At 60.6% G+C, this 17,588-nt stretch overlaps 1 protein-coding gene across 2 annotated transcripts; it reads left to right on the top strand.

Moving 5' to 3' along the window:
* Positions 1-1,163: 1,163 nt before the first annotated feature.
* Positions 1,164-13,974, top strand: FBRS (fibrosin). Of its 2 annotated transcripts, none has more exons than XM_059153910.1 (18): positions 1,164-2,806; positions 3,094-3,273; positions 3,992-4,027; positions 4,148-4,177; positions 5,254-5,302; positions 5,381-5,681; positions 7,020-7,321; positions 7,549-7,754; positions 7,870-7,914; positions 8,102-8,230; positions 8,486-8,554; positions 9,577-9,606; positions 9,986-10,057; positions 10,382-10,502; positions 10,608-10,688; positions 11,641-11,724; positions 11,855-12,062; positions 12,177-13,974. In XM_059153910.1, exons 1-18 carry the CDS (start codon positions 2,351-2,353, stop codon positions 12,760-12,762), a joined length of 2,985 nt encoding a protein of 994 aa, XP_059009893.1. In that variant the 5' UTR covers positions 1,164-2,350; the 3' UTR covers positions 12,763-13,974. The 2 variants fall into 2 exon arrangements, with proteins under 2 accessions (XP_059009893.1, XP_059009894.1); XM_059153911.1 differs by having other exon boundaries at positions 1,166-2,806; positions 8,135-8,230.
* The last annotated feature ends 3,614 nt before the right edge of the window (positions 13,975-17,588 follow it).

Below are 17,588 nucleotides of genomic sequence, written 5' to 3'. Positions count from 1 at the left end.
ACTTTGGCCCCCAAAGACTGGGCAATGGGGGAGGTGCCCGGGAAGGCCAGGAGGGTTGGGTACAGGGAAGAAGTGGGGGAAGGATCATGGGAGATACTTCCTTGACCTGAAAATTTCCGTGTGTGGAGGAAAACTTTGGACCCAGCTCCAGAAGATACGGAGACCCCGGACTCCGATCAGGGTTCTCTAAATTCACTTACATCAGGGAGGAGGCTGAGGGACCCAGGGCGGACGAAGGCCTCGATCAGGGTGGCCCTGAATTCCTCCTAACATGCAGGCGTGGCCCCGCTTCTGGATTCGAGACAAGTAATGGCCCGGAACTGAGCACCCGCAGCAACCTGCGGTACGTGCCCGACGCGCACAGCGCGTGAGCAGGCCTTGCACAACTGCACAGAGGAAAGCAGGTGCAGCGGCAGCGGGCGGAGCAGGTGCCATGAGTTCGGGCCGCACGTGGGGCGCAGAGATCATTTAAAAACCAGAAAACAAGGTGAGGTGAACCGGTAACCAGGCAACCCGAGGCCGGCGCGGCCGCCTGCGTCTTTCGAACTCGGAGGCACCCCGGGGCGGTGACTCAGCACAGGCTGCGTGCGGAGCCGGGCTTCGGTGAGCGCCGCACCCGCCGGAGCGCTCCTGTCGGCCACGGGCGCCGCACGCAGGCGCTCCCGCCTTCCCGTGCTAGCGCGGACACCGCACGCCGCCCGCTCCCACGGAAGGCGGCGACGACGGGACGCGGGCTCCTTCCCCGCGCGTCCGGCGCTCGCCAGGCGCTCGGGTCGCCGCACGCCGCGGGGCGTCCCGCAGACGGACGGCCGCCGCCGGGGTCCCCACGCGCGTGCGCGAGAAGCCAGGCGTCTGCGGGCTGAGCCAGGCGGCGGAAAAAGAGACGCCGCATCCGGCCGTGGAGCGGAGCCTTCCGCGGCCGCCCGCCGCCCAGCGGCCAACCGCCCCCGGCGCTCGCGTCGTATAGCACGACTCCCAGTCTCGACGCTGTCTGAAGGCGGACCAATGAACAGAGAGCAGGAAGAGGCGGGGTCGCCTGGGGGACCGCCCCAAGCGCCGACTTCGAACCAGTCGAGTCACAAGACCCGCGGGGGGGCGGGGATAACCTGACGTATACCCAATCCAAGATTGGAGGGCGGTTACAGGTTACCCACTCCCCGGAGCTTGACTCCGCCCTCCGCCCTGTCGTACACTTCTCAACCTATCAACGACGAAGCTTGTGGAGGGGTGAGGGGGAAGGGGGCGGAGAGTGGGAGGAGGCCGAGAGAGGAAGGAGGCGTAGGCTGAGGAGGAAGAGGGAGGAGGGGCAGGGAAGTCCTGGCGGAGAAGAGGCCCCAGACGCCAAAGGAGACAACAGGAGGGTGCGCTGGAGCTCCCCCGCCTCCCAACGGCCGTTCCGGATCCCTTACGGCGCAAGTCAGGCAGAGACGGAGGAAAGGAGGAAGAGACTTTTATGTCGGCAGACAGAGAAGCTCTACCCGTCACCGTTGCCTCACATCCGGGGCTTTGGAGGGCTGGCCCCGCGGCCCCGCCCCCCCCCCAGCCTTTCATGGCGACCGGAGGCGGAGGCTGGAAGAGACAGGCCTGGAGGAGGCCCCTTTAAATCTCCTTAAAGGGGTGGCCGCTGAGCTCGGCCGACTGCATCGGCAACCTTAAAGGGGAGGCCATCGAGCCGAAGCTGACAAACTGAGAAGTGTGCTGTTGGGCGAGCTGGCGCGAGTGGGGAGTCTCTGCTCCTCTTCTCCCCCCGCGAGAAGTTCTTTCAACTCGGCTTTCAGGGGAAGCGGCCTCTTGCGGAGGACCAGAAACTTCACTCCTGAGCCCTGAAAGGGGGCGGCCTGCTGCGTGGAGGACCCTGGACTCCTTAAAGGGGTGGCCTCTTTTAGCCGGAGGACTTGAGACACTTTTAAAGGGGAGGTGTGCGTTTCGGGGCGAGCTTTCGGTCCCTTTTAAAGGGGTGGCCCTTCCTCTTCCTCGGGGAGACTTGTCTCGACCCCTGGCAGGGGGCGGCCACCGCACTGGGCCGGCTGGACACCATCGGGTCGTCGTAAAGGGGTCAGGGGCTGGACTACTCGAGGCCTCGCCTTAAAGGGACTGCCGCCCCGGTTTCGCCGTCTCGGCTCCGCCGGCCCCACAGGGGGGGCCCTCGGGCTTGTCGCCCCGGGGGCGGCGCCGGCTCCCCGGGCCTTGGCCTCGGGGCCAGCTCGGGGCCAGCAGATCCTGCTTGAAAGGGGAAGCCGTGGCCTTTCCGTCCCTGTGCAGCCGCCAGCGCCGCGCCTGCGACCCCGGGCCTGCGGACAGGCCGCTTCGGGCCCCGCCGCCTCCGGATGCGGCGCTGAGGGCGGTCGCCATGGAGACGGCGGCGGCCGCGGCTCCGGGCCCGGGCTGGGCCGCGGAGGGGGAGCGGCGGCGGCGGCGCTGCTCGCGCCGAGACCGAGACCGGGAGCAGCGGCGCCGCCGAGGTCCCGGCGGCGACGCGCCCCGGGCCCTGCTGGCCGCCCCGCGCGGCTCCTCGTCGTCCTCGTCGCCGCCGCCGCCCGCCAGGCCTTGGTCGTCGGCTTCGTCCGGAGAGCGGCCCGGAGGCCCGCGACGACGGCGGCCCCGTCCCAGGCCTCGGCCCCCGCGACCCCGAGCTCGGAAGCGGCCTGCCGGCTCGGGCAGCCGCGGGGAGGAGGAGGAGGAGGAGGAGGAGGGGGGCGCAGACGACGGCGAGGCCGAGGAGGAGCCCGAGGAGGACGACGAAGAGGAGGAGGACTTGATCGATGGCTTCGCCATCGCCAGCTTCGCCAGCCTTGAGGCCTTGCAGGTGGGGCCTGTGGGAGCTGGGGACCTTTGGGGGCTTCCGAGGGGCCGAGAGAAGGGTATGGTGCCCGGAGTGGGTGGAGTTGGGGGGGAATGCTGGCACCCCAAACCAGAGCAACCGGCTCCTCTGGCCAGGCCTCTGCCCCACCCTGGGGTGGGAGGACGTAGAGTTAGTCTCCAGGGACCAGCCTGGTTACCCGGCCGAGAGCCGCTTTGGTAGCCTGGTCACCCCTAGAGAGGTCGGGAGCTTGCCTTTCTCCGTCTACTTCAGTCCCACCTCCTGCTCCACAGAAGGATGCATCGCTTCAGCCCCCAGAGCGACTGGAACACCGGCTGAAGCATTCTGGGAAGCGGAAGAGGGGGGGTTCCAGTGGGGCCACTGGGGAGCCAGGGGACAGCTCTGATCGGGAGCCTGGACGGCCCTCTGGGGATCGGGCCCGAAAATGGCCCAATAAGCGGAGAAGGAAAGAGGTGAGCTTGTCATGGATCCCTGTCCTTTAAGACCGGACGGCTCTTCACGTAGAGTTGTTGTCCATCGGCAGCGTTGCTGCTCCTCATAAACGGGGATTCTCTTCTCTGATGGCAGAGCAGATTTGAGCCCTCACGCCTCAGTCCAGGTCTGACAGAGGCATGTCCACACTCAGGCTTTTCTGCTTTTGGCTTGCCTTGTCTATCTGAAATCAGTTGGTTTTTCAGAGACGTATCAGCAAGACTTGGTGGAACCGTAAATGAATTAGAGCAGTCTCAGGTCTCTCCAGGCAACGGCAGTCTAGCAGGAAAGGCACAATCTGAGCAGATACCTTGATCCAAACCTGAGAAGCTACAGAAGGCGGAGGTCCGGGAGGGATGCTGCAGAAGCCACATGCGGAAGCCGCGCTCTGCCTGGGGGATGGGAGCAGGGTTGTGGTGAGGGGAAGCCCCTGGGGTGCCTTAGTCAGGCCTTGAAGGACAGTCCTAAGTTGGCTAAGAGGAGAAACAGGCGAACTTGTTCTGAGCAAAAGCACAGAGATGTGAGAATGTATTCAGAAAACGGTGAGCGCACTGGGGAGGGGCGGGCCACGGGAGGAGAAGCAGCGAGACAGAGGAGGAGAGTGTGTCGTGAGGGGCCTGCCGTTCCTTGCTGGGGAGTTTAGACTCGATCCAAAGGCCTCGCCAGTCGGCCTTACCTCTGGACTCTGGTCTTTCTCAGGCGTCCTCCCGTCATTCTCTGGAAGCTGGATACATAGTAAGTGCCCTCTGCCTGTACCGGCCCCTCCCCTCGCAGTTCCTCTCTGAAAGTCCCCTCTGTCCCTCGGGCCCCCCCTTCTTCCCTCTTGGTGACACCTCTGTCTTTCCTTTTCCCCAGTGTGATGCAGAAAGCGATCTGGACGAGAGGGTGAGTAGGGCTAGAACTTGTTGGGTGGGCAGTGCTGTACAATTTGTAAAGCGGAGTGCGGCTCAGAGGTCTGCCGCGTACAGCGAGAGAGAGCCTCCCCCTTGAGTGGGGAACGTAGTTAGGTTGAGCCATGACTGGATGGGGAAGGGGGGTACGGGCAGATTGAATGGGTAAACGACTTGCTTTCTTTGGTAACTAGAGCCAGTTTCTAAAGAATAGAAAGCCCGGGTCTCAGTGTACCATCTTTTCCTAACCCTTCGGAAGACCAGTGGCTCTCCACAGAAATTCAGGTGGCTGTCGAGCTGAGCCGGTCACCCTGCTCGCTGCTGGACCGCTCTCCCAGAATCTGAGCGGAGACCACGGTTGTGGCCGCGAGGGCACCAAACCCTTGTGACCAGTGTAGAAACGTGTCTCACGAGGTTCTGTTTCGGTTTATTGTCAGGTCGGATGTGCTTGTTTTGAAATGATGTGTTTTAGTCGCTCTTGCTCTGCCCTTGCAACTAACTAAAAAGTGTATTCCCTGATGGGTGTCTTTTTTCATTTAAAAAATTGGCTGGACAGGGACTGTGGTGAACCAGAGTTCTTGTCTGTCTACAGGAGGTGACCACTGTCTAGTCCTAGCTAATTGTTGCCATGCGAGCACAGGAGCCAGTTCTTAAGGGAACCTGGAAGTCCGAGTTTGTATGAGGAATTCCTGGATTTGTAAATATCAGCAGTTAGTTTCAAAGGGTTTTGCTGACACTTGTGGGCCAAATGGATCTGTAAGTCCGGGGGGCGTATGGGCCCGCAGTTAGTGACAACTGACATCTTTGGCTTTGATGTGCCTGCTTCTCTGACACACGAGTGCCGCCTCAAGTCAGTCCTCCTGGCCTTTCAAATTCGGAGGCGTAGCTTCCCACCCCTTTCTTCAAGCACAGGCCCCCCGGGACCCACAGTCTGTGCTGGATTTCACCGAAGCCGATAGAATGGACTTGGCAGCACTGCCACTTCCTAGCAGGCCGTGGGGGCTGTTAGCTTTCCTGGGTGAGGGCCTCGCCTTACCCAAACCTGACCCTGTCCCTGCCCTTCGTCCCCAGGTCTCCGATGATGACCTCGACCCGTCCTTCACTGTCTCAACCAGCAAAGGTTGGTCTCAAGGGCTGGGGCTGGACACTGGGGGAATACGGGCCGCAGCTGACTCCATCTGCCATCCTGTCCTCACAGCCTCGGGCCCCCACGGCGCCTTCAACGGGAACTGTGAAGCAAAACTCTCCGTGGTCCCTAAAGTGTCGGGCCTGGAGCGGAGCCAGGAACAGCCCCCAGGGCCCGACCCGCTGCTAGTGCCTTTCCCCCCGAAGGAACCACCACCTCCGCCGGCCCCTCGGCCTCCTGTCTCACCCCCTGCACCCTTGCCGGCCGCCCCCAGCCTGCCACCCCCACCCCAGCCCCAGCTGCAGCTTCGGGTCTCGCCCTTCGGCCTCCGCACTTCTCCCTATGGCAGCAGCCTGGACCTCAGCACTGGCAGGTGAGTGGTCCAGGGCTTTGGTCTGGTCTGGAAGGACCTGGTCACTTTGGCGCCAACCCCTGCATTCTGTGGCTGGGACACGGGATGGTGCCTGTGGGATGTGACTTGAAAAAGGGATTCTGAGGCTGAAAAGCTTGAGAGACACTGGGTGAAGCAAATGTGAAGTGATTACTCGCTCACAGGGCTTCCCAGGGCCGCTTCACCGGACGTTCCTGGGCAGGGAGCTGCTCTCTGTGCCGTCTCCCAACTTGATGCGCTGCTGAGGCCTTTTCAGAAGGCACATCTGCTAGGAGGAGTGTTCTTCAGAACACACTTTGGGAAATGCTGACATGATTAATAAGGGTGCTGGCTTTGGGGTCAGTCAGACCTGGTTCAGATTCTTGCTCTGCCGCTTGTGGCTGTGTGATTTTTGAAAAGTCACTTCATCTCTCTGAGCCTCAATTTTCCGTTTCGGTCATAAAGAACTGGTAATGGCCCCTTTCTCCTGGTAAAGCTGTCGTGAGGGTGGACGATGAGGTCGTGCAGTGTTTCCCAAAGTGTGCCCGTGTGTCACTAGCCGGGCGCGGATCGTTTCGGCTGTTCCGGGGGCACCTGCTGTTTTAGCTGTTAATGGGCTTTAGGAAAACACGATCAGTACCTCAGCCCTCGGACGTCACACGTAGTGTCGGGCGAGGCGAAGTCAAAACGCAAGGGACTGAGTTAAGTGAGAGACAGACCGTGCGGGCGGGTTCGTGGCTGCGGCGGCCGCGGGGCAGGCGGCGGCACACGGCGGAGGCGGAGGTCGGAGGAGCCGGGACGCCGCGCCAGCGCTGGGCCTCCAGTGAGTGCTCGCTGCGGGGTCAGGGTCGCTGATACCCGCGCTGTCTCATTCCGTCATCCTTACGGGCTCTTCCCTTGTTCTTGAGGAAACTAAGGCTCAGAGAGGGGCAGTGACTTGCTCAAGGTCACCCAGGGTGTTCATGGCAAGACGGGCCTAGAATTCAGGCCGCCTGACTCCTAGGCCAGGCCAGCGAGGTGCTGCTTCCACTGTCTTAGGCTGGGAACCCAGGTGGCCTGTTGTGAGGAAGCGTCACCGCGAGTGACGGGTTCGTGCCGCCGTCGAGCAGGGGCGGGTCACGTGGCCGGGGCCCTCCGAGAGAGGGGAGAGGGGGCTGCCGGGCGCGGGGGTTCCCTCCGTCTGAGGACGGGCTCCGGGTGGGGCTGGGGGGTCCCGGGGGCCGGGTTCTGCCCCGTTCCGTGTTGGAGAACCAGCGGCAAGGTATCGCCCGGGGCTTCTGACCCCTCCCGTCAGAGCTGGCACCTCCCGGCCCTCACTCATGTCCCCACTTCTCTCCCCAGCTCTTCACGGCCGCCCCCCAAGGCCCCGGCCCCTCCCGCGGCTCAGCCTCCCCCCTCATCATCCTCTTCGTCCTCTTCCTCCTCATCTGCCGCCTCCTCGGCCGCGCAGCTCACCCTCCGGCCCCCGACGCCCTCCCTGCCCCTGCCTCTGTCCGCCCACAGCTTTCCCCCTCCCGGGCTGCGGCCGCCCCCCCCGCCCCCCCACCCCTCCTTGTTCTCCCCCGGCCCCACCCTGCCCCCGCCCCCACCCCTGCTGCAGGTGCCAGGGCACCCTGGGGCCTCAGCCGCTAACGCCCTTTCTGGTGAGTGTGGGGGCCTGGCCGGGGCGGGAGGTGGGGGGGGGTGGGGGTGGGCGGCCATGGCCCCGGGCTTGGGCCCAGCCGGCTGTGGGGCACCCGGACCTCAGCAGACATCAGGGCCCGAGGAGGGAGTGGCTCAAGGCCAGGAGGGAAGGCCAGTCCCCCCGGGCCCGAGGAGGCTGTCCCGGTGGCGACAGACATTACAGCCTTCTCCCCCTCCCCTCCCACAGAGCAGGACCTGATCGGCCAGGACCTGAACTCTCGCTACCTGAATGCCCAGGGTGGCCCCGAGGTGGTGGGGGCAGGGGGCTCGGCCCGGCCCCTGGCCTTCCAGTTCCACCAGCACAACCACCAGCACCAGCACACCCACCAGCACACCCACCAGCACTTCACCCCTTATCCCCCGGGCCTGCTGCCACCCCACGGCCCCCACATGGTGAGCTCCTCACTGGACCGCGGATGAGGCCCAGAGACTCGGAGGGAGGGTGTGGCTTCCAGGGGAAGGTCCCGGGTCCCTGGCTGGCAGCTCACTCTTCCCTTCTCTTCCCTAGTTTGAGAAATACCCAGGAAAGATGGAAGGCCTTTTCCGGCACAATGTGAGTGTGTGTGTGTGTGTGTGGTGGGGTGTGTGGGCACGGAGGCGTCCGGGTGTGTGGCCCTGACGGTCGGGGTGCAGTCTTCAGCTTCCGAAGCGAGAGCCTTGAGCCTGGGAGAGCTCCCTGGGGGGCTGTAGGGTGAGGCCCGAGGACTGACGGGCAGAGCCGCGGGGGGCCGCGCGTCCAGCCCCAGCTGGGACCGGTGCCCTTCTCTCCGCAGCCCTACGCGGCCTTCCCTCCCGCGGTGCCCGGCCTGCCTCCGGGCCTCCCGCCGGCTGTCTCCTTTGGCTCCCTGCAGGGGGCCTTCCAGCCCAAGGTGAGCTCCCGATCCAACCGCCACCGCCTCCTACCCCCACCAACCCAGACACCGCCGTGCCCCGGCCCCCCACCCCCGGGCTCCACAGACCTCCGGGTGTCCCCAGAGCCACGCCCCTTGTCCTGCCCTCCCAGTGTGGACCCAGCTTGCTTCGGAGCTGTGCTCCCTGCCTGTCCCCGCCCCCACCTTGGCTCTGGACCCCGTTCATGCCTGGTGCCCGCTCTCCTGACTGAACCCTCCACTCCCCTTTCCCAGAGCACGAACCCCGAGCTGCCACCACGACTGGGGCCAGTGCCGAGCGGGCTTCCCCAGAAGGGGACACAGGTGAGGGGGGTGCCGAGGCAGGTCCTTGAGGAGCCAGAGTATCTGTTGAAGGAGAGCAGGGTTGATTGAGAGTGAACCCCTGATCCCTCCCTTTACTGTACGATCGGGACTACCCCTGAGAGTCTGACGAGAGGAAATCTCTGTAAATGACAGTTTCCCAGCCATGGGGAATAGGAATTTCATGAAGTTGCCCCAGAAATAAGATCACTAGGACAGTGGTTTTTGTTTGTTTGTTTGTTTGTTTTTAAAGATTTTATTTATTTATTTGACAGACAGAGATCACAAGTAGGCAGAGAGGCAGGTAGAGAGAGAGGGGAGGAAGCAGGCTCCTTGCTGAGCAGAGAGCCCGATGCGGGGCTCGATCCCAGGACCCTGAGGTCATGACCTGAGCCAAATGCAGAGGCTTTAACCCACTGAGCCACCCAGGCGCCCCAGGACCGTGGTTTCTGTAGGAGTTTTCAAATTTTTTAAATTACAAAATCCTTTTTCTTTTCTTTTTAATGACATCATACCAGGAAGTCCTGTCCATAAAACAATGAAAAGATAAGCTGCCCCTTTGTGAAGTGGCACAGGGAGCAGCCTTCGAGCCCATGGCTCTGGGAACATCGGGAAAAGCACAGGATATGTTTCCGAGGGGGGAGAGTAGACCAGATATCTTATGGTGTTTGTAGCAGCAGTAAAGGTTTTTTTCTAAAGAAATCTTACACAGAGTCTCATGACATGAAGCTGTTAGTAGAATGACTTGTCCGGTTGAGAAACTTGTCTTGCCTGCCCACTAACCCAGTCAGTCCCCAGTCTTCCAAGCGGAGCACGTCCCTGGGGCCCGGTTCAGGAACTTAGTGCTGGAAGGGAGATGCCCAGTGCGGGAGATGGGGAAAGGCGTCTTCATAGGAGCGGGAAAGGCGTGAGGGAGCCACACGAGGTCTCCAGTGTCTGGGTGGGGATTAGGGACTGTGGAGACGAGGTGCCCAGGACAGTAAACAGGTCTGAATCGCCACCAACCTCTGCTTTGCCATCCCCAGATCCCCGACCATTTCCGGCCACCTTTGAGGGTGAGTTTGGTGAGGACCTCAGGCTGCATGAGGCTGGGGGCTGGTGTCAGGGCACTTGGCTGAGGGCGGGTCTGGCTTGGGAGTAAGCGAGAAGCCCAAGACGTGGAGGCAGCCAGAGTTGGAGCGGCAGAAAGGGCGAAAGGCTTATGTGCCACAGACCTGGGTTCCGACGTAACCGGCTGTGGGACCTTGGGCAAGACAGTTCATCTCTCTGAGCCTCAGTTTCCTAGGCCGTGAAGCGAACCTAGTCATCCCTCCGTTGTAGGGGTGACGCGGGGGATGTTGTGTGGAAAGGCTGGGCCGAGGACCAGGCCTGGGGCGGGTGATGAGTGAGCATTCTTTCCTTCCCTTTCCCTCTGGTTATCCTTCTGGGGCGCAGAAGCCAGGGAAGTGGTGTGCCATGCACGTGCGCGTGGCTTACATGATCCTGAGACACCAGGAAAAGATGAAGGTACCGGGGCTGGAGGGCTGGGGCAAGTGGGCTGGCCTGAGCCCTGGGCATCTGCTTTTGGCAGAGCTTGGCCGCATCTTGGCCAGAAACGTCCCCTCCTGTCCCCGGTTGCTGCCTGAGCACCTTCACAGTTAGCACTAGCTTCTCCGGCTGAGGAGAGGGGGGTGGCCCGAGAGGGCTCAGAGAGGTGGAAGTCAGGCACCCGAGCCCCATCTTGGCGCCCGCCAGCCCGTGGGGGGACCTTAGGAGTGGAAGAGCAAGAGCAGCATCACCCCCCCCCCCCCCCGGCTCCTCACTCACCACCCCTCTCCCTGTCCCACGCAGGGCGACTCCCACAAGCTTGACTTTCGGAACGACCTCCTGCCCTGCCTTCCGGGGCCCTATGGGGCCCTGCCCCCTGGGCAGGAGCTCCCCCACCCGGCCGCCTCCCTCTTCACTGCGACTGGTGAGTCTGGCCAGCCCTCTCGGGGCCGGAGGTTCCCTTTCTGTAGCCCGAGGCCCACCTTGCGCCCACTCAGCCTCACCGGAATCTCCCACCTCTCTGCCCCAGGTGCCGTCCACGCTGCAGCCAACCCTTTCACGGCAGCTCCCGGGGCCCACGGACCCTTTCTGAGCCCCAGCACCCACATTGGTAAGAGCCAAGGGCACGTCGGGCAACCCCAGCCCAGTCCCTAACTTTGAGGAGTTCTCAGGCTGGGGATGGAGGTTAGACCCGAGCGGCAGCTGGAATGGGCACAGGCCTGGTGCCGTTTGCTTCGTGACCTTGGACGAGTTACTCTGACCCCTCTGCGCCTTGACCTCCTCACCTCTGTGCCGTGGGCTAGGACAGGGCAGAGTGACTGCCAGGCTCCGCCGGCTCAGACGCGGTCTCTGCAACAGCCAGCGGTAGAGGTAGCGTGCCGGAGGGAGGCTGTGCGGCCCAGGTAGAGCAGCGGCACTGGCTCCGGCTCCTAGCACTTCCGTGGGCTTTGTGGGGAGGTTTCAGCTGGGTGGAGAGGGCATTGAGCCTGATGGCACAGGGGAGCGTGCTCGTGGAAGAGAAGGCTTCGAGGTGTTCCCGTAGTGGAGTAGGTTCGTTCTTCTGACTGGCTCCGTGCATGAGCTTAGGGTCGGGTCGGGAAGGGCCTGCATGTCCGGTGGGAGGAAGCCGCCAGGGGTCTGCCGGCGAGCAGTTTGCTGGAGAGCTGGTCTGGGCGGCCCGTAGGGCGGATTGTGGGGTTCGAGCCTGATCTCTGGGGTCAGAGAGGCCCTGGGGCTGGCGCGGGGGCGGGGGTACCACTTGGTGGCTAGACGACTGACCGTTGGCAAGTCACTTCACCTCTCTGAGCCTGTTTCGTCATCTTGAAGTGGGCGTGGTCCTGCCTGCCTCTCGTGGGGCTTCTCGTTTGGGAGGTCAAACACCACGATGCATGTCAGAGCTCAGCATCTCGCGAGGCCCAAGGAGCAGCACCTGTTGTTAAAACCGAGTCGGCGCGGCTGAGGGCTCCAGGGCCTGCTTGCTGAGCTGCGCCTCCCCTGCCGGTGTGGGCGCCTGCGCGGCGCTGGCTGCCCAGTGCCCTGACCGTCGGCCTTTCCTCCCGCAGATCCGTTTGGGCGTCCCACAAGCTTCGCCTCCTTGGCTGCGCTCTCCAACGGGGCCTTTGGAGGCCTGGGCAGCCCTACATTCAGTGAGTGCTGGGCGGGGCGGGTGGGTGGCTGTGGCAATGGGCTGGTGGCCTGGGGGGGGGGGGGTCCCCGAGCGGGGCCGCCGCCTCCTCCTCGTGGCTCCTGTCACCCTCTGCTTCACCCTCTGTCTAGACTCCGGCGCCGTCTTTGCCCAGAAAGAAAGCCCAGGGGCCCCGCCAGCCTTCGCCTCCCCGCCAGACCCCTGGGGCCGCCTGCACCGCAGTCCTCTGGCCTTTCCTGCCTGGGTCCGGCCCCCTGAGGCCGCCCGGACGCCAGGCTCAGACAAGGAGCGGCCCGTGGAGCGGAGGGAGCCCTCTCTCACCAAGGAGGAGAAAGACAGGTGTGCCTCCCCGGCCCCCGCGCTGCCCGCCCTCGGTGCCGCCCTCGGTGCCACCCGTGGTGCCACCTGCGGCCGCTCGCTCGGACCGCTGCAGGCCCTGCCTTCTCTCCGCAGGGACCTCCCCTTCTCGCGGCCCCAGCTCCGCGTTTCTCCGGCCACTCCCAAGGCGCGGGCCGGCGAGGAAGGGGCCAGGCCGCCCAAGGAGTCGGTGCGGGTGAAGGAGGAGCGGAAGGAGGAGGCCGCCGCCGCCGCCGCCGCCGCCGCCGCCGCCGCCGCCGCCGCTGCCGCCGCCGCCGCCGCCAGCACCGGGCCTCAGGGCCTCCACCTGCTGTTTGAGAGGCCCCGGCCACCCCCCTTCCTGGGCCCTAGCCCCCCGGAGCGCTGCACTGGCTTCCTGGAGCCGACCTGGTTGGCAGGGCCCCCCCGCCTGGCCAGGCCGCCCCGCTTCTATGAGGCTGGTGAGGAGCTGACCGGCCCCGGGGCTGTGGCCGCCGCCCGCCTGTACGGTCTGGAGCCCGCCCATCCCCTGCTCTACAGCCGCCTGGCGCCACCACCGCCACCCGCTGCAGCCCCGGGGACCCCTCACCTTCTCAGCAAGACCCCCCCGGGAGCCCTTTTGGGGGCACCGCCTCCGCTCGTGCCCGCGCCCCGGCCCAGTTCCCCACCTAGGGCCCCTGGCCCAGCCCGGGCTGACAGGTGAGGGGCGGGGAGGGGCCGGGGGCGCGGGCCATCCCCCTTTCCTGATGACAAGGTCCTCGAGCTGAGGTTGGAAGCCAGGGCTGGAGGGCAGAGGTCGTGACCTCACCAGCCACCTCTGAGGTCCCCGAACCTGGGAGCCGAAGCCCCAGCCCCCGCAAGATCAAGCATCAGAGGGACCTTGGGGTCACTGGGAGGGCAGAGGTCACAGGCCTCTAGAGAAAGGGGTGTGTGTGAGTGTGTGAGTGTGTGTATGTGTCTGTGCGTGTGCATGAGAGGCGAGAGCGGGGGTCGTGTCAGGGGTCATCGCTCATGACCCCCTGAGGTACACCATCGCTCCCCCTGAGGGCCCCTAGGCCCTTGGCCTGCCTCCCCAAGGGCTCAGTAAGCCAGAGGCCAAAGTGCCCCCCCTTCACCTGCCACCCGAGTCCTCACGCCCTCTCAGGGCTGGGGGAGGAGGGGCTGACGGAAGGGGGCTCCATGTACATACCTATCTCCCCTCCACGTAGCCCCCCGACCTTTTGTACATTTTTACAGGGGTGCCCCTCCCCATGATCCCCCTTCCTGGTTAATTAAATCCTCAGACTGGTGCTGTGTTCCTAGCCTCCGGCCTCTCTGTGGGGGGAGGGGGGTTGTAGAGCGAAGAGCCAGGAGGGGACAGGCAGGAACCCGGGGCTCGTCCCCGGGAGCGCGGAGTGAGCAGCAGACAGAGCAGCGGGGCAGGGACCTGGCTACCTAGGCTGAGAAGGGCAAATGCTTCCTGCTTGGCTGACGGCCCGGCCCCCCCAGCGTGTTCCCGTTAACCTCTGCGTGCCCCCCCACAAGGCTCAATCTCAGCTTCAGACTCCACCTCCTCGTGGCTCAGTCCCCCAACTCCGTTTCCAAGTGCCCCCAGGACTCCTGGGCCCTGCCCTCCAGAACCCTGTTCCCCAGAACCCTACCCTAGGCTGGGGGTGGGGGCGGGCAGAGAAGGTCACCACGTACCACACACCAAAGAAGGGGGTCGGCCCGGGGGTGGGCCACACAGGCAGCTTCTGCAGCAGCCTCTCGGCGGCAGCCCCAGCCTTCCCAAAGCAGCAGGCGCCCCCAGGCTGGGGCCCAACCTAGAAGGCAGGGGTCCGTTTAACAAAAACATAACGTTGACTTTTTTCCCCGGTGGGGCTTATTCTGTAACATGACTTGCGGATATTTATATAAAAATGAGTGTTACAATGAGGCCCCTTGGCTGCTCTTTGAGTGCGTGTGGGTCATGGGGGGGGGGGGGGAGTGGAGGGGGGACGGGGTCAGGGAGGCATGAGGGGGACGACGCTGTCCGTGTCCTGTCCGCGTCCTGTCCGTGTCCTGTCCGCGTCCTGTCCGTGTCCTGTCCGCATCCTGTCCGTGTCCTGTCCGCGTCCTGTCCGTGTCCTGGTGAGGGCTGGATACAGGGGAGCAGTGGGCGTTGCAGCTTTTCACGTGTTCTGCAACCCAGGAGGACCTATTCCACAAGATTCAAACAAGACAGAAGGAAAAACTGAATTTCCCGTTTACCTGCCAGCCCGTGCTCAGCCCCGTTCCTTTCCCGAGGGAGCCCTTCAGGCATTTGGTCTGTGCTCTTCAGGCCTGTTTCTGTGTGTTTATCTGCACTTAATGTATATGCGTAGTTCTGTTAGAAAAGAGACACAATTTTTTTTTTTTAGAAACTATTGGTTTTCCTTTTATAAATGGTCACTATAAAATGAACATAAATATGTTCTACAAAGGGAAAATGTCTTATAATCTTATCCCTCAGAGCTGACCACTACTAATTGCCAGGAGTATCTTCCTCCAGTTATTTTTCTAGCTGTATGCCTCAAATACTGTGCAGAAGAATGGGGTCCCGTGAGATGTCCAGTTTCGCTACCTTTTGACACTTAACGTTGTTTTTTGACATGATCGTTAAAAACCCAAGTGACTAAACCAAGCTAGAGAGGCTGGCTCTCACCCAAGCCACCCAGAATTGTCTTGTTCCACGGTACTCACCACCTCAGGAAAGATGGCGGCCAACGTTCTCTGGCACCCCTGCACATGCCCAAGGCCTCGAGGGACAGCTCAAGCCTGGACTGTTCCAAGGGAAACCAGACACGGTTGACCAGAAGGACACGGCAGTCCTTCCATTCAGCTTCTTTCGAGAAATCTAAAAATCCTTTCACACACAGCTGCTTTGTCTACGGCTGCCACTTGAGATGGGACACGATCTCTCCAGGTTGCCACCGTCTCCTCCACTCTTGCTTAGGAAGGAGCCATTATCACTCTTGAGGTACTTCCCCGTTTCCCAAACACATTTGGGTGTGGAACTCTCCGAGTACTTCCTAGACACGTGTATCCAACCTCTCCTAGATCCCTCCAAAAGTAACTTAGATACCCAGTCATCTCCGAGATCTGATGCTGTGCCCCCAAGCCCGACCCGTGTCCATCTCTGTGAGCGGCGCCAAGTCCGAAAGCGCCATCTGCCCTCCTCTGATCCGCATCCGCGCCGCCTCTTGTTCTTTCTAGCCCTGTTCTCTTCGTCCTCCCGCCACCGGACTCACGGCTGGGGGCACAGAGGCGAACAAAACCCCAAATCCCGGCTCTCCTGGAGCTCACCCGCAGGTCCGGGGAGGAGCAACAGAACAGGCTTCGAGAAGAAAAGGAGGGTGAAGGGCAGTCCCCAGGGCTGCCTTCTCGGGGCCTGCACTCCGAACCGCTGCGCTCCACTGACCCGTCTCTGCGTGATCGGATCTGAGCTCAGGAGCTCCTCAGGCAGAGGTAAAAGAGGACTCCGGGAAGACTTGACTGCCAGAGAAGAGCAAAACAGAACCAAAATCACTTCAGCATCACGAGGCTGCTATTTGGAAAGGCATTTTTGTTTGTTTTGAATGAACTCAGAAGTGTAGCTATGTAATCTTGAGCAATGTGCTTATTTCTGGGCCATGGCTGACGTAGAACGGAGGGGAGCTTTTTAATTTGAATATCCAATTGGCTCTATTAAATGATTCATAGATTGGGCAGAACCCCATCTAGCAAATGGAGGGGTTTTAAACAACTTCATTGAGATATTATTCACACGCCATATAATTCACCCAGTCTTTGATGACTGGCTTCTTTCATTTAAGCAGGATAAGTGTTCAAGGTGCATCTGTGTCGGAGCTCATATCAGTCCTGCATTCCATTTTATTGCCAAACAATACTCCATTATATGGATGTACCACATGGTGTTTACCTGTTCTTCAGCTGATGGACGTTTAAGTTGTTTTCTTAAAAAAAAAAAAAAAAAAAAAAAAAAAAGTATTTATTTATTTATTTTGAGAGAAGGGGAGAGAGAGTATGTGAGATGGGGGAGGAGCTGGGGGGGCAAGCAGAGTCAGGGGTGGAGGTGGGGTGGGGGTGGGGCTGGGTCCCAGGACCCTGAGATGATGACCTGAGCCAAAACCAAGACGCTTAACTGACTGAGCCACCCAGGTACCCCAGTTCTTTCTTTTAACCATTATGGCCACTGTGAATATCCAGGAATGAGGTTTTGTTTTTAATTCTTTAATTCTAATTTTTCATTTTAATTCTAATTTTTTAATTCTCATTTTTGTTCTTAATTCTCTTAGGTATATACCTTGGATTGGAAATTGGAATTGTCATGTTGTATGGTAACTCTTGTGTTTAGCATTTGGGGGAGCCCCCAAAGTAGTTTTCAACGTGGTTGCACTATATTTTTTTAAGATTTTATTTATTTGGGGCGCCTGGGTGGCTCAGTCGGTTAAGCATCTGCCTCCGGCTCAGGCCATGATCCCAGATTCCTGGGATTGAACCCTGCATCAGGCTCCCTGCTTAGTGGGGATTCTGCTTCTCCCTCCGTCCCTCTGTCCGTCCGTCCCTCCTCCTTGCTCGTGCATACTATCTCTCTTAAATAAATTAATCTTTTTTTTTTATTCTTAAAATCTCCCACCCACTCTGCGTGCTGTTCCCCATGCCTGTGCTCTCTCTATATATTTCAAATAAATACATAAAAATCTTTTTTAAAAAGATGATTTATTTGAGAGAGCACATGTGCACAAATCTGGGGGCCAGGGCACAGGCAGATTAGAAGGAGAAGCAGGATCCCCCCTGAGCAGTCAGCCAGACAGGAACCTAGGACCATGACCTAAGCTGAAGGCCGACAGACTTTTAAGCAACTGAGCCATCCAGGCGCCCCAGATGGAGTTTTGTAATAGTTGTCCTCATATTACTATGTGAATTTGCTAAGTTAATTAGCACAGACTTCTTAGAACAGTGCCTAGCACAGAGTAAGTGCTCGAACAATGGTTGCTGTCATTATCCGTGATGCCTTAAAAAAAAAAAAAAAAAAGATTTTATTTAAGGCAGACACTTAACCGACTGAGCCACCCAGATGCACCTTGGTAATACCTTTCTGATTTGACACTCCAAGAAGAGATCACAACCAGAGCCAAAAACCAAGAGTTAGATGCTTAACGTACTGCCCCACGCAGGTGCGTCCAGACTTCCTAGTTTCACCCAACGTCCTTTGCCTGTTCCAGGATCCCACGAGGACGCCACCTTCGGTCATCATGTCTCCTCAGGCTCCTTTGGACCGTGACTTATCTAAACTCTCCTTGTTTTTGATGATCTTGAGTTTTGAGGAGTATTGGTCAGGTATTTTAGAAAATGACCCTTATTTGGGATTCGTATGTTGTTTTTCTTAGGATGAGACCAGATGTTTGGGTTTGGGGAGGAAGCAGAGGCGAAGGGCTGTTTTTCTTACAATGAATCAGCGGTGCGCCCCTTCCAGACCATCTATCGGTTGCTGTGGCTGAGACAGCACTTGTCAGTTTCTGCTGCCGA

The sequence above is a fragment of the Mustela lutreola genome, chromosome 17, assembly GCF_030435805.1.
Source record: "Mustela lutreola isolate mMusLut2 chromosome 17, mMusLut2.pri, whole genome shotgun sequence".
NCBI lineage: Eukaryota > Metazoa > Chordata > Mammalia > Carnivora > Mustelidae > Mustela > Mustela lutreola.
The sequence above is the reverse complement of the archived record's forward strand: the minus strand, read 5'-3'. Positions and strand labels throughout refer to the sequence as shown.

Bases quoted from the DNA above. Each gene is read 5' to 3' on its own strand.
- FBRS (XM_059153910.1), top strand. From the start codon at position 2,351: ATGGAGACGGCGGCGGCCGCGGCTCCGGGCCCGGGCTGGGCCGCGGAG. The intron at 5,682-7,019 runs GTGAGTGGTCCA...TTCTCTCCCCAG, and splicing joins CTGGACCTCAGCACTGGCAG to CTCTTCACGGCCGCCCCCCA. The intron at 12,063-12,176 runs GTGTGCCTCCCC...TTCTCTCCGCAG, and splicing joins ACCAAGGAGGAGAAAGACAG to GGACCTCCCCTTCTCGCGGC.